This window comes from Thalassophryne amazonica, chromosome 9 (genome assembly GCF_902500255.1).
Source record: "Thalassophryne amazonica chromosome 9, fThaAma1.1, whole genome shotgun sequence".
Taxonomy (NCBI): Eukaryota; Metazoa; Chordata; class Actinopteri; order Batrachoidiformes; family Batrachoididae; genus Thalassophryne; species Thalassophryne amazonica.
In genome coordinates this window covers 61,037,802-61,062,170 of record NC_047111.1, presented here as the reverse complement: position 1 = coordinate 61,062,170, position 24,369 = coordinate 61,037,802, and the positions used below count along the sequence as shown (strand labels likewise).

General features: G+C 40.4%; 1 protein-coding gene across 2 annotated transcripts in view; it reads left to right on the top strand.

Annotated features, from left to right (window-relative positions):
• The first annotated feature begins 1,800 nt into the window (after window positions 1–1,800).
• Window positions 1,801–24,369, top strand: part of mettl27 (methyltransferase like 27) — a 50,084-nt gene continuing 27,515 nt past the window's right edge. For both annotated transcript variants that reach the window (XM_034178185.1, XM_034178184.1), the window contains exons 1-2: window positions 1,801–1,860; window positions 2,965–3,089. In XM_034178185.1, the coding sequence (XP_034034076.1) occupies window positions 2,979–3,089 (111 nt within the window). In that variant the 5' untranslated portion in view covers window positions 1,801–1,860; window positions 2,965–2,978. The remainder of the gene's footprint in view (window positions 1,861–2,964; window positions 3,090–24,369) is intronic.

The window sequence follows — 24,369 nt, the reverse complement described above, 5'->3', positions numbered from 1 at the left end:
GAAAGAATTCTTTAGTAACCGAGGAGTAAAGATCTGGAATAGTTTGCCACCTGAAGTGGTCTTATCCTCAAGTACAGATATTTTTAAAGCAAATTATGATCTGTATTATAGTATAATGAATGCCACCAGATTTTGATTTTGATTGTTAATAGTTGTTTTTATTGAATGTTACGATTTGATATGATGTGTCATTATATGCAATCATGTATTTTACACAATAAAATGAATTATGTTAGTATTTGTTGTTAACGCAGCTGTTAGTGAGGAGACAGTGAGAGCGGCACAGAGTTTTAAACACACTCTTACGAGCGCCACTAGCTTAGCTTATGACAAGCTAAAAGTGGACGCTCTCGTTATGGCCAAACAACTTTCCACAGTTTCTGGGGATGCTGTGTCAGTACACACCCGCGGCCGATGTGTGTGATGAATTCCTGCGCAAAACGTAGTTCCCGGATAACTGTGATATATTCCTGTGAGATAATGAGTATATCTCATCTAAATTAATTTTAATAAAATTTACCAGTAATAAAATTATAAAGAGAACTGAAGTTTTAAGAGTGGCCATAATAAATATTTAAGAAACTTAAAAGTTTATGAGCATTGTAAACATTGACACGATGGAGTTTGATGTGGAAGAGTTCAGAAAAATACGATTGGAATGTTTTGATTACCGTTTACAGTTGGCGATGAAAGACTTGGGTGTTAACTTCATGTTAAAGTCAGAACAAGAAGCTGCACTGAAAGAGATCCATCTGGGACAAAGAGACACATTCTGTGTGTTGTCTAGAGGTGGGCGGATCAATCCTAATATCAATACCAACACTGGTATTGATATTGAATGATCCTCGTGTAAAAAGATCGACACTCAAGCTTTTTTCTCTCCCGCACGCACTGACTGCTGCGCGCGCAGATTAATCAAAGTGTACTCTGTGTCTGTAAGAGCAATGCTGCGCTGTGTCACACAACATGGTGCAGCGCACACTTGTATTGTGGTTTGTCAGCTCTCTACTCCAGGAGATTTTGTTTTAAGTTGTGTTGAGTGATATTCTTAAACAAAAATGTTGATTGTGATAATAAAGTATTTTGTTGTCACGTACAATGTTTGGCGAAATTCTGTCCTTGGTCTTTTGGATCGTTTAGATCTATGAAGCTTAAATATGAAAAAGTATCGGTATCGATATCGGTGATACTGGACCTGTATTTACTTGGTATCGGATCAATACCAAAATTCCCGGTATCGCCCACCTCTAGTGTTGTCGCTCCAACGAAAGCGGCACACTGAGCAGGGTGGCGAAAGTAGTCCGGCAAGTTCAATCTGTCCCACAGTGCCAAAATAGCAGAGAAGTCAATCCAATGAGAGTGGCACTCTAACGCTATTGGTCAGTGGGAACCTAGCCTTTCTGGATCCTTTTGGATCCAACATAATTTTCTGGCGCCAAGCATGCCAAAATACAGGTAAATGATGGACAGAAAGGCTAATCTATGATTGGCTATTGCAATCTGAATGGAGACCATATATATATATATATATATATATATATATATATATATATATATATATATATATATATATATATATATATATATATATATATATATATATATATATATATATATATATATATATATATATATATATATATATATATATATTACACACACACACACACACACAATCTGTGTGGCTGAGGGATCAGAGCGAGTGTAGCTGTTCATGTGGTGTTCCCCTGACAGTCCAAACTGAGGGAATAATGTTGACAACCAGCTTCTGGTGCGTTTGCGCATGTGCAATGATGTGTGCTTGAGTACCTCCACGTATGGCCTCTTGAATCGACCTGTGAAGTTGTCACTGAGGCTGCTGTAAGTATGCACATTTTCAACTTAACCATCACAGTCCTTGTCTGTGACAAATTTTGAAAACTACTGCAATAATTTGAGTCACTGTGCATGAAAAATATGAAGCCCTTTGAGAGTTTTCCCTGTTAATCTTGTGTGTATTGCTGAGATTTTCACATTTTCAAAAATTTGTTGGATTGCAATGTCAGAATCATCCTTCTTTTTTGATGTCTAATGTGTGCTTGTGCTGGGGTATTGTGTGTAGATCTTTGAGGAAAAAATTTATTTAATCCATTTTGGAACTAGAAGCACTCAGAGAGTGCAAACCTCCGCCAAGGCCATGGGGTCACTGACGCCATAACATCTACACGCCGTGGAATCATTGAACCTAAAAAAGTCTAACAATGGTGTTTGCTCAGTAGTAAAAAAAAGTTTCATCTGCTGTGACTGGATAGCATGTATCCTTAGCGCTTGGCATCACAGTTTATTGCAACTTGCACCTTTCCCAGAAGCTACTGTCATCTGAGCACTGATATTGATATTGCATGTGCTTATAGACAAAAACAAATAAGAGACAAAATTCAATTTATTATTCAACTAAACTGCAAATATATGAATTTTTTTAACATTTATAAAACACTTCTCTAAACAAGGCCATAGGGTCATTGACCCTAAAGAGATTCCCTCCTTGGCACAGTGATCTATTTCTTTTTGTCTCTTTCTCTAAAATTGTATATAATAATCATTAGATTATTAATATATAAACAAAAATAAATTTAAGAAATATTACAATTTGAAAACAAATGTACCCGAACGTGATGACAGCTGCAACTGCTTAATGCTAACTTTTAACATTGAAAATGCCGTAGACATGCTAACGCGTTAGCATCGGGATCCGGATCGTGATCGGCGGAGGTAATAATAAGGCTATAATATAAAATGTGGAAAAAGTGAAGCACTGTAAATATTTTCCCTATGCACAGCATATACTCGTATACATTTTTGTGTAGTTTTTTTGTGTGTGTTTTGTTCAGAAAATAAAGGAGACTTCTAATCTCTTAAATGAAATCACATAACATGAACATTATATTATTGCACATTTTGTCTCTGGCACATTCTGCTCAACAGGTGATCTACAAATCATGACTGACACCTTTGAAAAAGGCAAAACAGCCATCTTATCATGTCACAAGAACACCACGCCAAGAGAAAAGGTTGACTTTTACAACACTATAGCAGAGGACTTTGAACAGGTGAGACATTAGGCAACAGCAGCAATTATTACACTCTTAGCACTCGTGTGTGTGTGTGTGTGTGTATACGAGGTCTGTCAATAAAGTAACGGTCCTTTTTATTTTTTTCAAAAACTATATGGATTTCATTCATATGTTTTTACGTCAGACATGCTTGAACCCTCGTGCGTATGCGTGAGTTTTTTCACGCCTGTCGGTGACGTCATTCGCCTGTGAGCATGCCTTGGGAAGGAGTGGTCCCGCCCCCTCGTCGGATTTTCATTGTCTGGAAATGGCGGAATGAAAAGGACTTTTTTTCCATCAGAATTTTTTCAGAAGCTGTTAGAGACTGGCACCTGGAAACCATTCGAAAAATTTATCTGGCTTTCGGTGAAAATTTTACGGGCTTCACAGAGCATAAGGTCTGTTACTACAGCTTTAAGGACCCCTTTAAGGACGCTTGGCGCACCGCGCTCCGAGCTGCGACGACGCGGCACAAGCCACCGGACCATTTCTAAACGGATGGCTCTGTGGATACGAGACCGTCGTGTGCTCTTTCTCTGGTTATCACAAGAGCTGGACATCAGCCATTTTCCGGCAGATTTCACTTTTAACAAGAGATTTTGTCATGGAAAGCCGTGCGGAGGCTTTGCGCGTAAAGACTGAATCGCTTTGGAAGTGAGACAAAGGAACACCTCTGTTTCGGCGTGTCAGAGGACAAGTTTGGACATGTCCAGCTCTCCACAATTTCACTGATACTTACTGGACTGGTATGCATTGAAAGCCGAGATAGACATGTCCCAACTTGTCCTCTTGTGATAACCAGAGAAAGAGTACACGACGGTCTCGTATCCACAGAGCATCCGTTTAGAAATGGTCCGGTGGCTTGTGCCGCGTCATCGCAGCTCGGAGCGCGGCGCACCGAGCATCCTTAAAGGGGTCCTTAAAGGGGTCCTTAAAGCTGTAATAACAGACCTTCTTCTCTGTGAAGCCTGTAAAATTTTCACTGAAAGCCAGATAAATTTTTCGGATGGTTTCCAGGTGCCAGTCTCTAACAGCTTCTGAAAAAATTCTGATGGAAAAAAAGTCCTTTCATTCCGCCATTTCCAGACAATGAAAATCCGACGAGGGGGCGGGACCACTCCTTCCACAAGGCGTGCTCACAGGCAAATGACGTCACCGACAGGCGTGGAAAAACTCACGCATGCGCACGAGGGTTCAAGCATGTCTGACGTAAAAACATATGAATGAAATCCATATAGTTTTTCAAAAAAATAAAAAGGACCGTTACTTTATTGACAGACCTCGTATATATGTAAGGATTAAACAACTTGAAGCTGTGCATTATACAGTTTGAATGCACTTCGCGGAGTATTTTGGCCAAATACGAGGGCTGTCAATAAAGTAACGGTCCTTTTTATTTTTTTCAAAAACTATATGGATTTCATTCATATGTTTTTACGTCAGACATGCTTGAACCCTCGTGCGCATGCGTGAGTTTTTCCACGCCTGTCGGTGACGTCAATCGCCTGTGAGCACTCCTTGTGGGAGGAGTCGTCCAGCCCCTCGTCGGAATTCCTTTGTCTGAGAAGTTGCTGAGAGACTGGCGCGTTGTTTGATCAAAATTTTTTCTAAACCTGTGAGACACATCGAACTGGACACGGTTCGAAAAATTAAGCTGGTTTTCAGTGAAAATTTTAACGGCTGATGAGAGATTTTGAGGTGATTCTGTCGCTTTTAAGGACTTCCCACGGTGCGAGACGTCGCTCAGCGCTGTCAGCCGCCGTCGTCAGCCTGTTTCAAGCTGAAAACCTCCACATTTCCGGCTCTATTGATCCAGGACGTCGTGAGAGAACAGAGAAGTTTCAGAAGAAGTCGGTTTCAGCATTTTATCCGGATATTCCACTGTTAAAGGAGATTTTTTTAATGAAAGACGTGCGGACGGGTCCGCGCGTCGGGACGCAGCCGCCGCGAGGCTTCGCCACAGGAAAAACACCTCTGTTGAAAGCCTTAAGGACAAGTTGGGACTGTTTACACAGAGATTGCTACCTGCTGCTTTGGACTTTGAACTAACAGTCTTTTTCAAGACTTTTTTATTTTTTTTACCTTTTTACTTTTTTTTTACTTTTTTACTGTGCTCCAACGCCTAAGGAAGACCTCTAACGGTCGAAACATCGCGACGGAGCACTTTTATCAGCTAACTTTCATCAGCGTTGGCAAGCTAACTAGCTTGCTAACGCTTTCGTTTTTATTTTTTTTAGCACTGTTGTCGTGCGTTACCTGTGCTGCTCCACAGCGTGTTTAGTTGATTTTTATTTTATTTTAGCACCGTTGTCGTGCGTTCGCTGTTGGAAGGAAGACGTTGCATCAGAATTTTGGCTCTCTGTTGGGACTGTTTACACAGAGACTGCTACCTGCTGCTTTGGACTTTGAACTAAGTCTTTTTCAAGACTTTTTTACCTTTTTACTTTTTTTTTTTTTTACTTTTTTACTGTGCTCCAACGCCTAAGGAAGACCTCTAACGGTCGAAACATCGCGACGGAGCACTTTTATCAGCTAACTTTCATCAGCGTTGGCAAGCTAACTAGCTTGCTAACGCTTTCGTTTTTATTTTTTTTAGCACTGTTGTCGTGCGTTACCTGTGCTGCTCCACAGCGTGTTTAGTTAATTTTTATTTTATTTTAGCACCGTTGTCGTGCGTTCGCTGTTGTCGTGCGTTACCTGTGCTGCTTCATGGCCTGTTTGGTGCCTTAATTAAGGCACTCCTTCTGCTGAATCACCTCTAAATTATTTACACATTATTCACTTTGTGTGTTTTTAGGAATCCGCTAGGTTGCGTAGCTACTAGCTCTTAGCCGATTTAGCATGGCGGCTTCTCCTGTCTCTCCCGTACTTTTCTGCTCTGGGTGTGAAATGTTTAGTTATTCCTCGGCCTCCTTTAGCAGTAACGGTACTTGTAATAAGTGCAGCTTATTCGTAGCTTTGGAGGCCAGGCTGGGCGAATTGGAGACTCGGCTCCGCACCGTGGAAAATTCTACAGCTAGCCAGGCCCCTGTAGTCGGTGCGGACCAAGGTAGCTTAGCCGCCGTTAGTTCCCCCCTGGCAGATCCCGGGCAGTCGGGGAAAGCAGGCTGACTGGGTGACTGTGAGGAGGAAGCGTAGCCCTAAACAGAAGCCCCGTGTACACCGTCAACCCGTTCACATCTCTAACCGTTTTTTCCCCACTCGACGATACACTCGCCGAGGATCAAACTCTGGTTATTGGCGACTCTGTTTTGAGAAATGTGAAGTTAGCGACACCAGCAACCATTGTCAGTTGTCTTCCGGGGGCCAGAGCAGGCGACATCGAAGGACATTTGAAATTGCTGGCTAAGGCTAAGCGTAAATTTGGTAAGATTGTAATTCACGTCGGCAGTAACGACACTCGGTTACGCCAATCGGAGGTCACTAAAATTAATATTAAATCGGTGTGTAACTTTGCAAAAACAATGTCGGACTCTGTTGTTTTCTCTGGGCCCCTCCCCAATCAGACCGGGAGTGACATGTTTAGCCGCATGTTCTCCTTGAATTGCTGGCTGTCTGAGTGGTGTCCACAAAAATGAGGTGGGCTTCATAGATAACTGGCAAAGCTTCTGGGGAAAACCTGGTCTTGTTAGGAGAGACGGCATCCATCCCACTTTGGATGGAGCAGCTCTCATTTCTAGAAATCTGGCCAATTTTCTTGGATCCTCCAAACTGTGACTGTCCAGCGTTGGGACCAGGAGGCAGAGCTGTGGTCTTATACACCTCTCTGCAGCTTCTCTCCCCTGCCCATCCCCTCATTACCCCATCCCCGTAGAGACGGTGCCTGCTCCCAGACCACCAATAACCAGCAAAAATCTATTTAAGCATAAAAATTCAAAAAGAAAAAATAATATAGCACCTTCAATTGCACCACAGACTAAAACAGTTAAATGTGGTCTATTAAACATTAGGTCTCTCTCTTCTAAGTCCCTGTTGGTAAATGATATAATAATGATCAACGTATTGATTTATTCTGCCTAACAGAAACCTGGTTACAGCAGGATGAATATGTTAGTTTAAATGAGTCAACACCCCCGAGTCACACTAACTGTCAGAATGCTCGTAGCACGGGCCGGGGCGGAGGATTAGCAGCAATCTTCCATTCCAGCTTATTAATTAATCAAAAACCTAGACAGAGCTTTAATTCATTTGAAAGCTTGTCTCTTAGTCTTGTCCATCCAAATTGGAAGTCCCAAAAACCAGTTTTATTTGTATTATCTATCGTCCACCTGGTCGTTACTGTGAGTTTCTCTGTGAATTTTCAGACCTTTTGTCTGACTTAGTGCTTAGCTCAGATAAGATAATTATAGTGGGCGATTTTAACATCCACACAGATGCTGAGAATGACAGCCTCAACACTGCATTTAATCTATTATTAGACTCTATTGGCTTTGCTCAAAAAGTAAATTAGTCCACCCTCCACTTTAATCATATCTTAGATCTTGTTCTGACTTATGGTATGGAAATAGAAGACTTAATAGTATTCCCTGAAAACTCCCTTCTGTCTGATCATTTTTTAATAACATTTACATTTACCCTGATGGACTACCCTGCAGTGGGGAATAAGTTTCATTACACTAGAAGTCTTTCAGAAAGCGCTGTAACTAGGTTTAAGGATATGATTCCTTCTTTATGTTCTCTAATGTCATATACCAACACAGAGCAGAGTAGCTACCTAAACTCTGTAAGGGAGTTAGAGTATCTCGTCAATAGTTTTACATCCTCATTGAAGACAACTTTGGATGCTGTAGCTCCTCTGAAAAAGAGAGCTTTAAATCAGAAGTGTCTGACTCCGTGGTATAACTCACAAACTCGTAGCTTAAAGCAGATAACCCGTAAGTTGGAGAGGAAATGGCGTCTCACTAATTTAGAAGATCTTCACTTAGCCTGGAAAAAGAGTTTGTTGCTCTATAAAAAAGCCCTCCGTAAAGCTAGGACATCTTTCTACTCATCACTAATTGAAGAAAATAAGAACAACCCAGGTTTCTTTTCAGCACTGTAGCCAGGCTGACAAAGAGTCAGAGCTCTATTGAGCTGAGTATTCCATTAACTTTAACTAGTAATGACTTCATGACTTCTTTGCTAACAAAATTTTGACTATTAGAGAAAAAATTACTCATAACCATCCAAAGATGTATCGTTATCTTTGGCTGCTTTCAGTGATGCCGGGTATTTGGTTAGACTCTTTCTCTCCGATTGTTCTGTCTGAGTTATTTTCATTAGTTACTTCATCCAAACCATCAACATGTTATTAGACCCCATTCCTGCCAGGCTGCTCAAGGAAGTCCTACCATTATTTAATGCTTCAATCTTAAATATGATCAATCTATCTTTGTTAGTTGGTTATGTACCACAGGCTTTAAGGTGGCAGTAATTAAACCATTACTAAAAAGCCATCACTTGACCCAGCTATCTTAGCTAATTATAGGCCAATCTCCAACCTTCCTTTTCTCTCAAAGATTCTTGAGAGGGTAGTTGTAAAACAGCTAACTGATCACCTGCAGAGGAATGGTCTATTTGAAGAGTTTCAGTCAGGTTTTAGAATTCATCATAGTACAGAAACAGCATTAGTGAAGGTTACAAATGATCTTCTTATGGCTTCGGACAGTGGACTTATCTCTGTGCTTGTTCTGTTGGACCTCAGTGCTGCTTTTGATACTGTTGACCATAAAATTTTATTACAGAGATTAGAGCATGTCATAGGTATTAAAGGCACTGCGCTGCGGTGGTTTGAATCATATTTGTCTAATAGATTACAGTTTGTTCATGTTAATGGGGAATCTTCTTCACAGACTAAAGTTAATTATGGAGTTCCACAAGGTTCTGTGCTAGGACCAATTTTATTCACTTTATACATGCTTCCCTTAGGCAGTATTATTAGACAGTATTGCTTAAATTTTCATTGTTACGCAGATGATACCCAGCTTTATCTATCCATGAAGCCAGAGGATACACACCAATTGGCTGGACTGCAGGATTGTCTTGCAGACATAAAGACATGGATGACCTCTAATTTCCTGCTTTTAAACTCAGATAAAACTGAAGTTATTGTACTTGGCCCCACAAATCTTAGACGCATGGTGTCTAACCAGATCTTTACTCTGGATGGCATTTCCCTGACCTCTAGTAATACTGTGAGAAATCTTGGAGTCATTTTGATCAGGATATGTCATTCAAAGCGCATATTAAACAAATATGTAGGACTGCCTTTTTGCATTTACGCAATATCTCTAAAATCAGAAAGGTCTTGTCTCAGAGTGATGCTGAAAAACTAATTCATGCATTTATTTCCTCTAGGCTGGACTATTGTAATTCATTATTATCAGGTTGTCCTAAAAGTTCCCTAAAAAGCCTTCAGTTGGTTCAGAATGCTGCAGCTAGAGTACTGACGGGGACTAGCAGGAGAGAGCATATCTCACCCGTGTTGGCCTCTCTTCATTGGCTTCCTGTTGGTTCTAGAATAGAATTTTAAAATTCTTCTTCTACTTATAAGGTTTTGAATAATCAGGTCCCATCTTATCTTAGGGACCTCGTAGTACCATATTACCCCATTAGAGCGCTTCGCTCTCAGGACTGCAGGCTTACTTGTAGTTCCTAGGGTTTGTAAGAGTAGAATGGGAGGCAGAGCCTTCAGCTTTCAGGCTCCTCTCCTGTGGAACCAGCTCCCAATTCAGATCAGGGAGACAGACCCCCTCTCTACTTTTAAGATTAGGCTTAAAACTTTCCTTTTTGCTAAGGCTTATAGTTAGGGCTGGATCAGGTGACCCTGGACCATCCCTTGGTTATGCTGCTTTAGACGTAGACTGTGGGGGGGTTCCCATGATGCACTGTTTCTTTCTCTTTTTGCTCCGTATGCATCACTCTGCATTTAATCATTAGTGATCGATCTCTGCCCCCCTCCACAGCATGTCTTTTTCCTGGTTCTTTCCCTCAGCCCCAACCAGTCTCAGCAGAAGACTGCCCCTCCCTGAGCCTGGTTCTGCTGGAGGTTTCTTCCTGTTAAAAGGGAGTTTTTCCTTCCCACTGTAGCCAAGTGCTTGCTCATAGGGGGTCGTTTTGACCGTTTGGGGTTTTTCATAATTGTTGTATGGCCTTGCCTTACAATGTGGAGCGCCTTGGGGCAACTGTTTGTTGTGATTTGGCGCTATATAAAAAAAAAGTTGATTGATTGATTGATTGATGTCCTGCCTGTTAAACAATTTCTCATATACTCACTCCACTGAAAGCCATCAAAAGCCGCCTGGATTTTACAAATGGTTATCAACACGGAGGTGTTTTTCCTGTGCCGCCGCACCGCGTCGGCTGCGTCCCGACGCGCGGATCCGTCCGCACGTCTTTCATTAAAAAAATCTCCTTTAACAGTGGAATACTCCGGATAAAATGCTGAAACCGACTTCTTCTGAAACTTCTCTGTTCTCTCACGACGTCCTGGATCAATAGAGCCTGAAATGTGGAGGTTTTCAGCTTGAACAGGCTGACGACGGCGGCTGATAGCGCTGAGCGACGTCTCGCACCGTGGGAAGTCCTTAAAGCGACAGAATCACCTCAAAATCTCTCATCAGCCGTTAAAATTTTCACTGAAAACCAGCTTAATTTTTCGAACCGTGTCCACTTCGATGTGTCTCACAGGTTTAGAAAAAATTTTGATCAAACAACGCGCCAGTCTCTCAGCAACTTCTCAGACAAAGGAATTCCGACGAGGGGCTGGGCGACTCCTCCCACAAGGAGTGCTCACAGGCGATTGACGTCACCGACAGGCGTGGAAAAACTCACGCATGCGAACGAGGGTTCAAGCATGTCTGATGTAAAAACATATGAATGAAATCCATATAGTTTTTGAAAAAAATAAAAAGGACCCTTACTTTATTGACAGCCCTCGTATATTAAAATTGACTTGGAAATCCATGTTTCATCGCATTTCTGTCATTCACCTGTCAAAACACAGCTGATCTGCGCCAACTGATTTGCGCGTTGCTATGGTGACGACCAGAGCGGAATGATATTACAGTGACTTAACTCACCGAACTACGTGTGCATATACACGAAAATAATGCATGCCAGTTAGACATGGAATTCTCACTGACCATGGTATAAATAAATAAATATATATATATATATAAGTTTTGGCATCCCAGAGTTATAATAAAAGTAGAGTTTATTGCACCCCCCCACCCACTCCCTTTATTATTGTCAACACAAAATCAGTTCCAACAAAAGTGAATATGTGAGCTATATTTTTTTATTCAATAATATTATTACTTTGTAAGTGTTCTGGCCAGTAGACTACCACACAAACACAGTTGCAAATGATTATGCAATATTAAAATGATTGTAAAACACAATTACACATACTTTAAGTTGCATTTTTCTTAAAACAGTTTTGAGTTCCTGCGATTGTGGTGCATCTTATCATCTGAAAAATCACGTGTAAATGGAATCCAGTTTTTATATCCATTATCATTAAAGTTGAATTCAACACACATTTAATTTATTCATGAATATTTTCCAGGTTTTCATAAATTTTAATGCTTTATGATGCATTCAATGTGCCTAAAACATGTGCCTAAAACATTGCACAGTACTCTTGTGTGTGTGTGTGTGTGTGTGTGTGTGTGTGTATATATATATATATATATATATATATATATATATATATATATATATATATATATATATATATCCAACACTGTATTCCTGAGTTAAAAAGAAAAAGAAAGGGTATGACATGTTGATTTATGTTGTATTTGTAAAATTGTTTCCACCGTCCCGCCTCATCAGGTATGTTCTCCAAGGAAACAGGTGATATAGAGAAAAACATTCATTTGGATTTTTTTGCCTTCAAGACTAGTTTGAATTTGTCATCACTATTTAATTGTATTCGCAATGTAAAGCAGTGGCTGTCCCAAAACTTCCTTTACCTGAATGATGGTAAAACTGAGATCATGGTGTTTGAGCGCTCTGGCATACCAAATGTGGTAACACCAAATTTTGGTGCCCTGGCTAATTATGTAAAACCAGCTGTCAAAAATTTGGGAGTGATATTTGACAGCTGTTTGAGGTTCAATCAACAGATAAACTATTGTTGTCAAAGCAAGTTTTTTCCAGCTTCGTCTTTTGGCTAAAATAAAGCACTTCCTCAGTAGACATGATCTTGAGACGGCCATTCATGCTATCATCAGCTCCAGACTTGATTATTGCAGTGCACTTTATTCTGGCATTAATCAGTCGTCTCTTGCACGTCTCCAATTGGTGCAGAAATCTGCTGCCCGTCTTTTAACAAATACTTTTAGACGTGAGCATATTACGCCTGTCCTGTACTCATTCCACTGGCTTCCAGTTCGTTTTAGAATTGATTTTAAGATTTTAGTGTTTGTTTTTAAAGCTATTTATGGCCTTGCACCTCCCTGCTTGTCTGAAATTTTAACTTTGCGCACTTACAGTAGGGCATTACAGGTGTCTGGCCAGCTTTACTTAGATGTTCTGAGGTCAAGATACAAACGCTGGGGTGATCATGTTTTTGCGGTAGCTGGCCCCAGACAGTGGAACAAGCTACCTCTTGAATTACGTACTATTTCTGAGCTAGCACTTTTTAAATCTAAGTTAGACTTATTTGTTTAAACTGGCTTTTAACACGTAGTGGGGGAGGTGACATGTTCTGTTTTTACGTGCTGTTTTAAAATTTTATTGTATATGTGTTTTATTTTTGTGAATTTGTGTTTTTAATGTTAAGTGCTTTGGACACCAGTTGGTGCTGTAAAGCACTCTATAAATAAATGTTGATTGATTGATTGAATTTCTCCAGACGGTTCTGCACCACATCAAAAGCAGACTGCAAAAATTCAAATGACTGTGTCACTGAGTTTGAGCAGCAATAAATTACGGTGTCATCAGCATACAGATGATAGAAGGCATTTGATAGGTTTGTACACAGGTCAGTAGTATAAAGTTTGGACAAGATAGGTCCCAAGACTGAGCCTTGAGGGCCACCTTTTGTTACCTTAAGGAGGTCAGTTAACACCAGCCATCTGAACACACTGCTGGCCAGATAGTCTGCAAACCAAGAGACCGCATGTGTAGAGACACCATGTTTGTAAAGAATTTATAACAAGAGACTGTGATCCACTGTGTCAGATGCCTTTGAGAGATCAAGAAATAGTGCAACACAAAACGTTTTAGAGTCTAGTGCCTTAAAGATGGCAGTCAGAGGCTCGGCAATCAGGTTTGCAGCCAATTTTAGAAAAATGGATCCAAGCCATCAGGACCAGCTGATTTTTTTTGGCGGGGGGGGGGATCCAGTTTACATTGCACTACAGACCTCAGAGGCACACACAGCTTTGAACTGAAATGCACGATGAATAGGAGGACATCTTACCCCAGCAATTTCACTATTTTTAAAGTAGTTTTTTATGGCCATTGTTGAGGGAATCGAACAAATGTCCTGCTTTAATGTATGTTCATTAAAGTGACCTGATGTGGCATATTTATCAGTCAAATGTATGGAATCTTTGACGAGGAAATTGGGTGGCTCACTAGAAGGCATTACATCAGAGGCAGATCTCACAACCTTCCAGAACTTTTTGGGGTCATTTAAATTTTCAGTGATTTCTGATTTAAAAAAAACAAAACAGATTTAGCCTTCTTAATTATTAAGGTGCATTTGTTACGGAGCTGACAAAAAGTTATTCAATCAACTTCTGTTTTAGTTTTCCGTGCCTTGGACCAGGCATGGTCCCTTACTTTTAAAAGGTTTCCAGATTCGGAAGAAAACCAAGGATTGTCCTGCCCCTTAATTTTGAACTTACGTAGTGGGGCATGTTTATTAATTAGCTTAACTAACTCATTGTAGAAAAACTGCCAGGCCAGCCAAACATCAGCAAGGAGAGATATTTGATTCCACTCAGTTTGAGACAGATCATGTAAATGGTCAGTATCCCAGAAATGCTGAATGGATGATCAATGAATGGAAAATCCTTGTTACTGCGTTTCCCTTTTATATAAGTGAAAAAGAATAAAATTTATACCCAAATCAGTGTTCCTGAGAACCCCAACTGATATTGGTGACTTAATGAACAGTAGATGCAGCTTTACTTGTATAATTTTTTTATTTTTGCACATGTTACAACATTATCAGTTGTTATAAAAGCACAAATTGCTGAACTCATATGTTTAGATAAATGTAGAAATAGAACAGCAACAGTCCAATTAAAATATGTGATTTTTATGGAATAGTAATAACACCATCATCAAAAAAAAATTTTCAGATTTTTTTTTTCCAAGGGCCACTTTCATCACTGGAATTTGCCCCCGTGGACTCTATTTAAGCTGTAGAAACATATCAAGGATGATCAGTGTAAACAGGATGCACCTGAGCTCAATTTTGAGCTTCATGGCAAAGACTGTGAATACTTATACACGTGATTCATTAGTTTTTTTTTATTTTTAATAAATTTGCAAAAAAAAAAAAAAAACTTTTTTCACATTGTCATTATGGGGTATTGTGTATAGAATTTTGAGAGAAACTTCATCCATTTTGGAATAAGGCTGTAACATAACAAAATGTGGAAAAGTGAAGCACTTTAATTCTTTAATTAAATTCATGTACCATGTTAATTTAGGTAAATCAGTGTGCAGTTTTTTTGTCATTTATTGAATGGTTTCAATGTGACAGTTTATAAGAAAATAGAGTGGTTTTTATTCAGGTTTCTGCAGTCACATTTTTTGTTGGAATGGGAATGTTGTGTATTCTTTTTTTTTTTTCAAATCAATCAATCAACATTCATTTATAAAGCACTTTAAAGCAGCCAGACTGTGTCCAAGTGCTTTTACAGTAAAAACACAGATTCCAAAAATAAAAATAAAACACATATACAACAAAGTAAAAACAGCACATAAAAACAGAACATGTCACCTCCCCACTAGGTGTTAAAAACCAGCTTAAATAAATAAGTCTAACTTTTTTAAAAGTGCTTGGTCAGGAATAGTAGGCAAGCCAAGAGATAGCTTGTTAGATAGTCTGGGACCAGCTACCGCAAAAGCACAATCACCCCAGAGTTTATGTTTTGATCTCAGAACATCTAAGTAAAGCTGGCCAGACGTCCGTAATGTCCTACTGTATGTGTGCAGAGTTAAAATTTCAGACAGGTAAGGAGGTGCAAGGCCATTAATAGCTATAAAAACAAACATTAAAATCAATTCTAAAATGAACTGGAAGCCAGTGGAGTAAGTACATAACAGGTGTAATATACTCATGTCTAAAAGTGTTTGTTAAAAGACAAGCAGCAGCATTCTGCACCAACTGGTGAATGGACTGCATTTATATAGCGCTTTTCCATCTGCATCAGATGCCCAAAGTGCTTTACAAATAATGCCTCACATTCACCCCGATGTCAGGGTGCTGCCATTCAAGGCGCTCACTATACATAGGGAGCAATAGGGGATTAAGGGCCTTGCCCAAGGGCCCTTAGTGATTTTCCAGTCAGGCTGGGATTTGAACCGAGGATCTTCTGGTCTCAAGCCCAACGGCTTAACCACTAGACCATCACCCCCCCCCCCCCCCCCCCCCCCCCAATTGGAGGCATGCAAGAGAAAACTGATAAATGCCACTATAAAATGCATTACAATAATCAAGCCTGGAGCTGATGAAAGCATGAATGGCTATCTCAACATCACATCTACTGAGACAGTGTTTTATTTTTGCCAAAACTTGCTTTGACAACAGAGTTTATCTATTGATTGAAACTCAAACAGCTGTGAAATATCACTCCCAAATTCTTTACAGCTGGTTTTACATAATTAGCCAGAGCACTGAAGTTTGGTGTTACCACATTAGGCATGCCAGAACGTCCAAACACAGTGGTCTCAGTTTTACCATCATTCAGGTAAAGGAAGTTTTGGGACAGCCACTGCTTTACATCACGAACACAATTAAATAATGACGACAAAGCATCACTCCCACTGGTCCTCAAATGCCGATAGATTTGCAGATCATCCACATAGCAATGAAAAGACAGGTTGTGCTGGGCTATAATTGACCCCAATAGCAAAATGTACAAAGAATAAAAAAATTAGGTGCAAGAATAGAACCCTGTGGCATTCCACAACACAGGGGAGCAGTTGATGAGGAGAGGTCAACAATCATAAGAGAAAAACTCCTTTCAGCCAAATATGATCTAAACCACTAAAGTGCAGTGCCTTGAATGCCTATAAAATATTGTAACTGGGAAACAAGTACTGTGTGATCCACACTATCAAAGGCTGCTGTACATTTCAACAGAACCAGCACAGCAGGATTCCCTGCATCCACCAACAAATTGACGTCATTATGTACTTCTAAAAGTGCAAACTCAATGCTGTATGGCAATCTAAATCCTGATGGGATTTTTTCAAAGATGTGGTTGTCTTCTCAAAATCACTAACTGTATAAACACAACCTTTTCTAAAACCTTAGACAGAAATGGCAGATGTGACACAGGTCTGAAATTGGATAAAACTGACGGTTCAACGTTAGATTTTTTTTAAGAAGGGGTCAAACCACATCATGTTTAACAGCAGCTGGAACAGACCCTGAACTAAGACAAGAGTTGATAAAAGTTAGGAGACCCGCCCCGACAGTATTATGAATTAATTAATTAGGCACACACAGACCCAAAATAACAAGGTGAATTCACAAAGAAAACAATCCAACAGGTGAATTCACAAAGAAAACAATCCAACAACGCACCCATGTGCCCAGAAGGGTGTAGGCAGAAGTAAAAGCTTATAAATGACCCCCCTTTAACCAAAAAAGTAAAAATGCATACATATGTATATAAAAATATACATATACCCATGATAACTAATGCAAAATATAAATTAATCACTGAACTAAAATTTCAAAACAAAAACATGCAAACAGCAGTGCACCATGCACAAACCCAAAAACAAAACCAAATCAATAAACCTAATTCATCACACCATAACAAGTAATTAAATGGTTTTTGTAGAGCCTTTTAAAACCAACCAATTTACCGAGTGATTTTATGTTATCCGCGCAAAATTCCAAATATTAGCACCTTTAACAGAAACACAATGACTTTTTACAGTAGTTCACATCTTTGATTTTTGAAATAATAATGTTCCTCACAAATTATAACTGGAGTCCCTCATTTTGAACAGGTCCTGGACAAGTAATGAATGATATAAGATAACTAATGAGTGTTGAGGGAGGAAGTTTTGTACCTTATACAAAATGGCATTTGACATTTGGGTCATTCCATGTCAAATCACCCAATGGCTTTCACCCACCATCTCAGATTTTGCTGAAATTTGGTTTCTAGGGTAGATTAGGCTGGCAAAGATGAATTTCCAAATATTAGCCCAATCGGACCAACAGTTCTCAAGTTATGACCCACCCAATTTGGCAAAAATCGCCCAAAATGGGAGTGGCGCCCGATATTTGGGCACCCATACCTCACCAAGTAGTGGGGCTAGCAACAAAAAAATGGTGTCTCTAGAATGGAAATTGTCCAAGGAATCCAAGTCTGGTAGGAGAAAGGAGAAAGTAGGAGAAAGTTGAAATATGATGACCTTTTGACCTTTACTTTGACCTTGATGTTGACCTTGTTGCCCACGTGACCTTGACCCAAAATCCACCAAAAATTGTAGCCCCCATATCTTCCCTATGTCATATAAAAAAAAAAAAAATCTGAGATGTAGTTTTCCCTCATTATCCACAAATCCACATCAAGTATACCTTGTCTGTACAGTTTCAACTTGTTTTTTACATGTATATAAAGCGCTTTCATGGTCTGAAACACACTAAACACCTAGTAATAACAACATGTCACCTGATACCCAAACTCCAGCAGGAGCAGTCCCTATTACATAACACCTTAGCTGATTCTGTAAAATGGAGATGCCTAAAGGATCACCCAAAATAATAACTGGCAGATGTCATATCTAAGGGAGGTGCAAGATCTGCTCGTATTTCATACTATGGTATGTAATGGATTATCAGTGAGGATGGATAGACATTTCACAATAAATAATGAAATACGGTAAGGAGAGGAAGAAGGAATATAAATGGTTTAAATATAATTCAACTTAGATATAGTTTTTCTGATGTTCTTATTTTATAATAGAGTAATTGAATTGTGAAACAGAATTCCCAATAACCGTAGACATATTCAACCTAACTGTACCAATAGAAAATGCTTTTCTTTACTGTTTAGAAGACTGTTAGTTGAATTTTATCATGAAATGGTGGAAAATGACTTCAATACAAAAGATGTATGTACTTGGAATCCATGGTGTATTTATAATAATATAAACAGGATTTGAGATACGTCTACATGACTATGACATATGACAGGCCTCAGTGTGGAGTATTAGGCTACATATTAATTTGCCATGAATGCATGCTAATTAAGAATTAGAATGAGAAAGTGTATATATTGTAATACATTTTTATTTATTGATGCAATAATAGACATATTTAAAATACCAATTGAACAAGTACTCTGTATTTAGTATGCCATACTCAACAGGCTCTGCCAACTTGGCATTCCTTTAATGGGGGTTACCCCTTAAAAAGTTACAAAATAAAAACAAAAGATCTGTTGAAAACTGAACATCCGTTGTGAATAAGGTGCCTGGTCTTACAGCTGGCTGTTTTAGTGTATATTTCTGTGATGTAATCGTTTACTTGTTTGACTATAAAACATTCATAGTTTTCCCTTAATGTGGGAACTTGCATTTCATTTTAATTGTGCAGACCTGATTTCATCCAATTTCACTAATTTGCAAAGGGCCACTTGTCACACAAGAGTCAGCTGGCTGTGGCCAATAGAACTGCCTGGCTGGTCCGTGAGGGTGCATGAAGTTCACATGAAAGTCGCCAAATTCTGTTGATATTTCATCCACCAGTCCTATCCATGGTAGGTTGTCATACAGAGAGCAGACAGTTTTGTGCATGCACTTCCACTTGTAACTGCACTCCAGTTTCACTGGTTTTGAAACGTCTGTGTCATCATGGGCTGTCGCACACACAGACACCACTTTGGATTCCTCAGCTTGAGAACTCAGGTAGAATATCTGCAATGAAGACTGCGAGATTGGAACAAACCTGTGGAACTGAAGGGTTCTTTTAATGGTCCTGGATCTCTCAAAGCAAATTTTCAGAAGTGCTTCACACTCACTAATTTCCTCAGGCAAAACATCGAAGAACTTGATCCCTGAGATATTTTCTGTGCAGAACTTCATGATGGCATATGAGGTGAGGATTTGGTCATTGTACGGCCTTTGGAGGCTGGCTTTCACAACAAGCCTCTTCACAGTACCCCCAATGCCGTTGCATGCACTTTTCTTGTGAGATGTCGCAAAGAAATTCCATTCGGCCTTCAGATTGAAATCCTGACTGTGGTGCCAGAGATTGATCAAGTTATGTTTATTCTTATATTGTCCAGTACAGCCATCTGTGAAGTAGTGAATTTTTTTCACACCTGGGAACTCTGATTTTAGGAATGGAATAACTACCCTGAGGAAGGCAAATATTGTAACTGTTGAGTGCTCTTTGCAGTGACTCAAAACACACACATTGCGATGTTCAAGTGTTCCATCTTCAGATCGGTGATATGCCACAAATGGGTGTAATGTAGCCTGTTTGTTTTCCCAGTGGAAAATGAATCTCATCCTGGATCACATACGAATAGTTCTCAGCAAAATCACCCTGGACGATCATCTCTTCAACAGGTTTCATTGATGACTTCAAAGTTTTCATATAGTCACTTTGTGATTTTGCAGTGAAACTGTCTTGTCAGCTTCACAACCTGCTCTGCCAAGTGCTCAATAAATTCTGCCTTGGTTTCAGTGATAGAGATCAGTGTTGTACGATCTGTGTTAATCCACTGTTTATATTCTAATTTCCTCAATATCTGCAAGTTCTGGACATTCATTTAGATAGTTCACAATTCCATTCTGACCAGGACACTGTTTGCATTGTCCCATCATACACTTTTCACTGTCAACTGAACAAACACACAATTTCGTGAGGTCACTAAGATCTGATTGCACACAAGATTCTACCATCAATTTTGGGTTCTGATGGTGCTGCCTTCCCAGAAGTACTTCCTGTGATTTCTGGGAAATCCTAACTCTTTCCTGTGTCAGCTTTAGGGAACAACCATTATATACTTTTGGGGGGGCAGAATTGAAACCAAGGCAGAATTTATTGAGCACTTGGCAGAAAAGGTTGTGAAGCTGATGAGACAGTTTCACTGCAACATCACAAAGTGACTATATGAAAACTTTGAAGTCATCAATGAAACCTGTTGAAGAGATGATCGTCCGGGGAGTTGGGGGGGGTGGGGGCTAGAGTATTTTATGTATTTATTTATTTTTTTTACAAATAATTTCTTTTGAACCTGGGATTAAAATAATTGAATCCTTGGGCTGGTGGAAAAATAATTCAATCCAACATCAATTGCATATCTTTACATTGTGAAAATGAAAAAAAGAATGATTTGATTCACATTTTATAGGCTTGTTAAGGTATATGTGATGTGAATTTGTGGATAATGAGGGAAAACTACACCTCTAATTTTTTAATATGATATAGGGAAGATATGGGGCAACAATTTTTGGTGGATTTTGTGTTAAGGTCATGTGGGCAACAAGGTCAAAGTCAAGGTCAAAGTAAAGGTCAAAAGGTCATCCTATTTCAGCTTTCTCCTACATCAAATCTGATCCGGATTTGGATTTGTTGGACAATTTCCAGTGTAGAGACACCATTTTTTTGTTGATATCCCCACTGGTTGGTAAGATATGGGGGTTCAAATATCGGGTACCACCCCCATTTTGGGTGATTTTTGCCAAACTGGGTGGGTCCTAACTTGAGAACCGTTGGTCAGATTGGGCTAATATTTGGAAATTCATCTTTGCTAGCCTAATCTGCCCTAGAAACCAAATTTTAGTAAACTCTGAGATGGCAGGGTGAAAAATCTTATTTATTTTGGGCGATTTGACATGGAACAACCTATTTTTGATGTAACATAATTTATACACTCAACAAAAATATAAACGCAACACTTTTGGTTTTGCTCCCATTTTGCATGAGATGAACTCAAAGATCTAAAACTTTTTCCACATACACAATATCACCATTTCCCTCAGATATTGTTCACAAACCAGTCTAAATCTGTGATAGTGAGCACTTCTCCTTTGCTGAGATAATCCATCCCACCTCACAGGTGTGCCATATCAAGATGCTGATAGACACCATGATTAGTGCACAGGTGTGCCTTAGACTGCCCACAATAAAAGGCCACTCTGAAAGGTGCAGTTTTATCACACAGCACAATGCCACAGATGTTGCAAGATTTGAGGGAGCGTGCAATTGGCATGCTGACAGCAGGAATGTCAACCAGAGCTGCTGCTTGTGTATTGAATGTTCATTTCTCTACCATAAGCTGTCTCCAAAGGCGTTTCAGAGAATTTGGCAGTACATCCAACCAGCCTCACAACCGCAGACCACGTGTAACCACACCAGCCCATCTGAGACCAGCCACTCGGACAGCTGCTGAAACAATCGGTTTGCATAACCAAAGAATTTCTGCACAAACTGTCAGAAACCGTCTCAGGGAAGCTCATCTGCATGCTCGTCGTCCTCATCGGGGTCTAGACCTGACTCCAGTTTGTCGTCGTAACCGACTTGAGTGGGCAAATGCTCACATTCGCTGGCGTTTGGCACGATGGAGAGGTGTTCTCTTCACGGATGAATCCCGGTTCACACTGTCCAGGGCAGATGGCAGACAGCGTGTGTGGCGTCGTGTGGGTGAGCGGTTTTCTGATGTCAATGTTGTGGATTGAGTGGCCCATGGTGGCGGTGGGGTTATGGTATGGGCAGGCGTCTGTTATGGACGAAGAACACAGGTGCATTTTATTGATGGCATTTTGAATGCACAGAGATACCGTGACGAGATCTGAGGCCCATTGTTGTGCCATACATCCAAGAACATCACCTCATGTTTCAGCAGGATAATGCACGGCCCCATGTTGCAAGGATCTGTACACAATTCTTGGAAGCTGAAAATGTTCCAGTTCTTGCATGGCCGGTATACTCACCGGACATTTCACCCATTGAGCATGTTTGGGATGCTCTGGACCGGCATATATGACAGTGTGTACCAGTTCCTGCCAATATCCAGCAACTTCGCACAGCTATTGAAGAGGAGTGGACCAACATTCCACAGGCCACAATTGACAACCTGATCAACTCTGTGCGAAGGAGATGTGTTGCACTGCATGAGGCAAATGGTGGTCACACCAGATACTGACTGGTACTCCCCCCCCCCCCCCCCAATAAAACAAAACTGCATCTTTCAGAGTGGCCTTTTATTGTGGACAGTCTAAGGCACACCTGTGCACTAATCATGGTGTCTAATCAGCATCTTGATATGGCACACCTGTGAGGTGGGATGGATTATCTCAGCAAAGGAGAAGTGCTCACTATCACAGATTTAGACTGGTTTGTGAACAATATTTGAGGGAAATGGTGATATTGTGTATGTGGAAAAGGTTTTAGATCTTTGAGTTCATCTCATACAAAATGGGAGCAAAACCACAAGTGTTGCATTTATTTTTTTGTTGAGTGTATGTTTTTTTCAACTCAATTTATCATCAATGAAAACCTAAAGAAATTTAGTTTCATCTACAAGTTCAATTTCAGTATCGTGTACTAGTAAATTTCTACATAAATTCCTGGGTTTATTTCCAAATATGATACACTTTGTTTTACCAAAGTGAAGTGATAATTTATTTGAATCAAACCATTCTTTGAACTTCTGTAGTTCCCTCTCTATCATGTCCAGAACCTGTAACAAATGATCCACACTACAAAACACAGTTGTGGGCAGGGGTGGTGGCCAAGTGGTTAATGCGCTTGGTTTCAGTTCAGAAGGCTCCAAGTTCAAATCCCACCCCTGCCACATTTCTCCATGTAATGTGGAGTTGTGTCAGGAATGGCATCTGGCATAAAACCTGTGCCAATTCAACATGCAGATCCACCTTGGATTTGCTGTGGTGACCCCGAGTGCAAACAAGGGAGCAGCCGAAGGGACTTACTTTTACCAAACACAGTTGTGTCATCAGCAAATAAAATGCAACTCACAAACTTAGAAATCAAACATATGTCATTAATATATAAAGAAACAACAAAGGCCCAAGGATTAAAAACCTCCTTCAGCACCTTAGCTGGAACAACATACAAAGGACACCCTCAATTGAGCTAAGGAGACTCCACCCCAGGAAGGCAGCAGGCCCGGATAAAGTGTGTCCCAGAATGCTTAAGGCCTGCGCCAACCAACTGGGGGAGCCCCTCCAGCATGTTTTCAACCTGAGCCTGTGTCTTGGAAAGGTCCCAGTCACGTGGAAGACATCCTGTGTCATTCCAGTTCCTAAGAAGGCACACCCGAAGGAGCTGAATGACTACAGGCCGGTCGCTTTGACATCCCACGTGATGAAGACCATGGAGTGACTGCTGCTGAGCGTCCTCAGACCTCAGGTTAGACATGCTGAGGACTCACTGCAGTTTGCATACAGGGAGAAGGTGGGAGTGGAGGACGCCATCCTCTACCTCCTTCACAGGGCCCACTCTCATTTGGTCAGGGGTAACAGCGCTGTGAGGGTCATGTTTTTTGACTTCTCCAGTGCCTTCAACACCATCCAGCCCCTGCTACTGAGAGACAAGCTCATGGAGATGGAGGTGGACACTCATCTGGTCACGTGGATCACTGATTATCTAACTGGAAGACCACAATACGTTAGATTCAGTAACTGCACCTCGGATACAGTGATCAGCAGCACTGGAGCACCACAAGGAACCGTGCTCTCTCCAGTTCTGTTCACTCTGTACACATCAGACTTCAATTACAACTCGGAGTCGTGCCACATGCAGAAGTTTTCGGACGACACTGCTATTGTGGGATGTGTGCGAGAGGGACAGGAAAGAAAGTACAGGGACCTGATACAGGATTTTGTGGAGTGGTGCAAATCAAACCACCTGCAGCTGAACATTACCAAAACAAAGGAGATGGTAGTGGACTTCAGAAGGTCCGGGCCCACTCTGCAGCCAGTCTCCATTGAGGGGGTTGATGTGGAGATGGTCCGGTCTTACAAATATCTGGGGACACTTATGGACGATAAATTGGACTGGTCAGCCAATACTGACACCCTCTACAGGAAGGGACAGAGCAGACTGTACTTC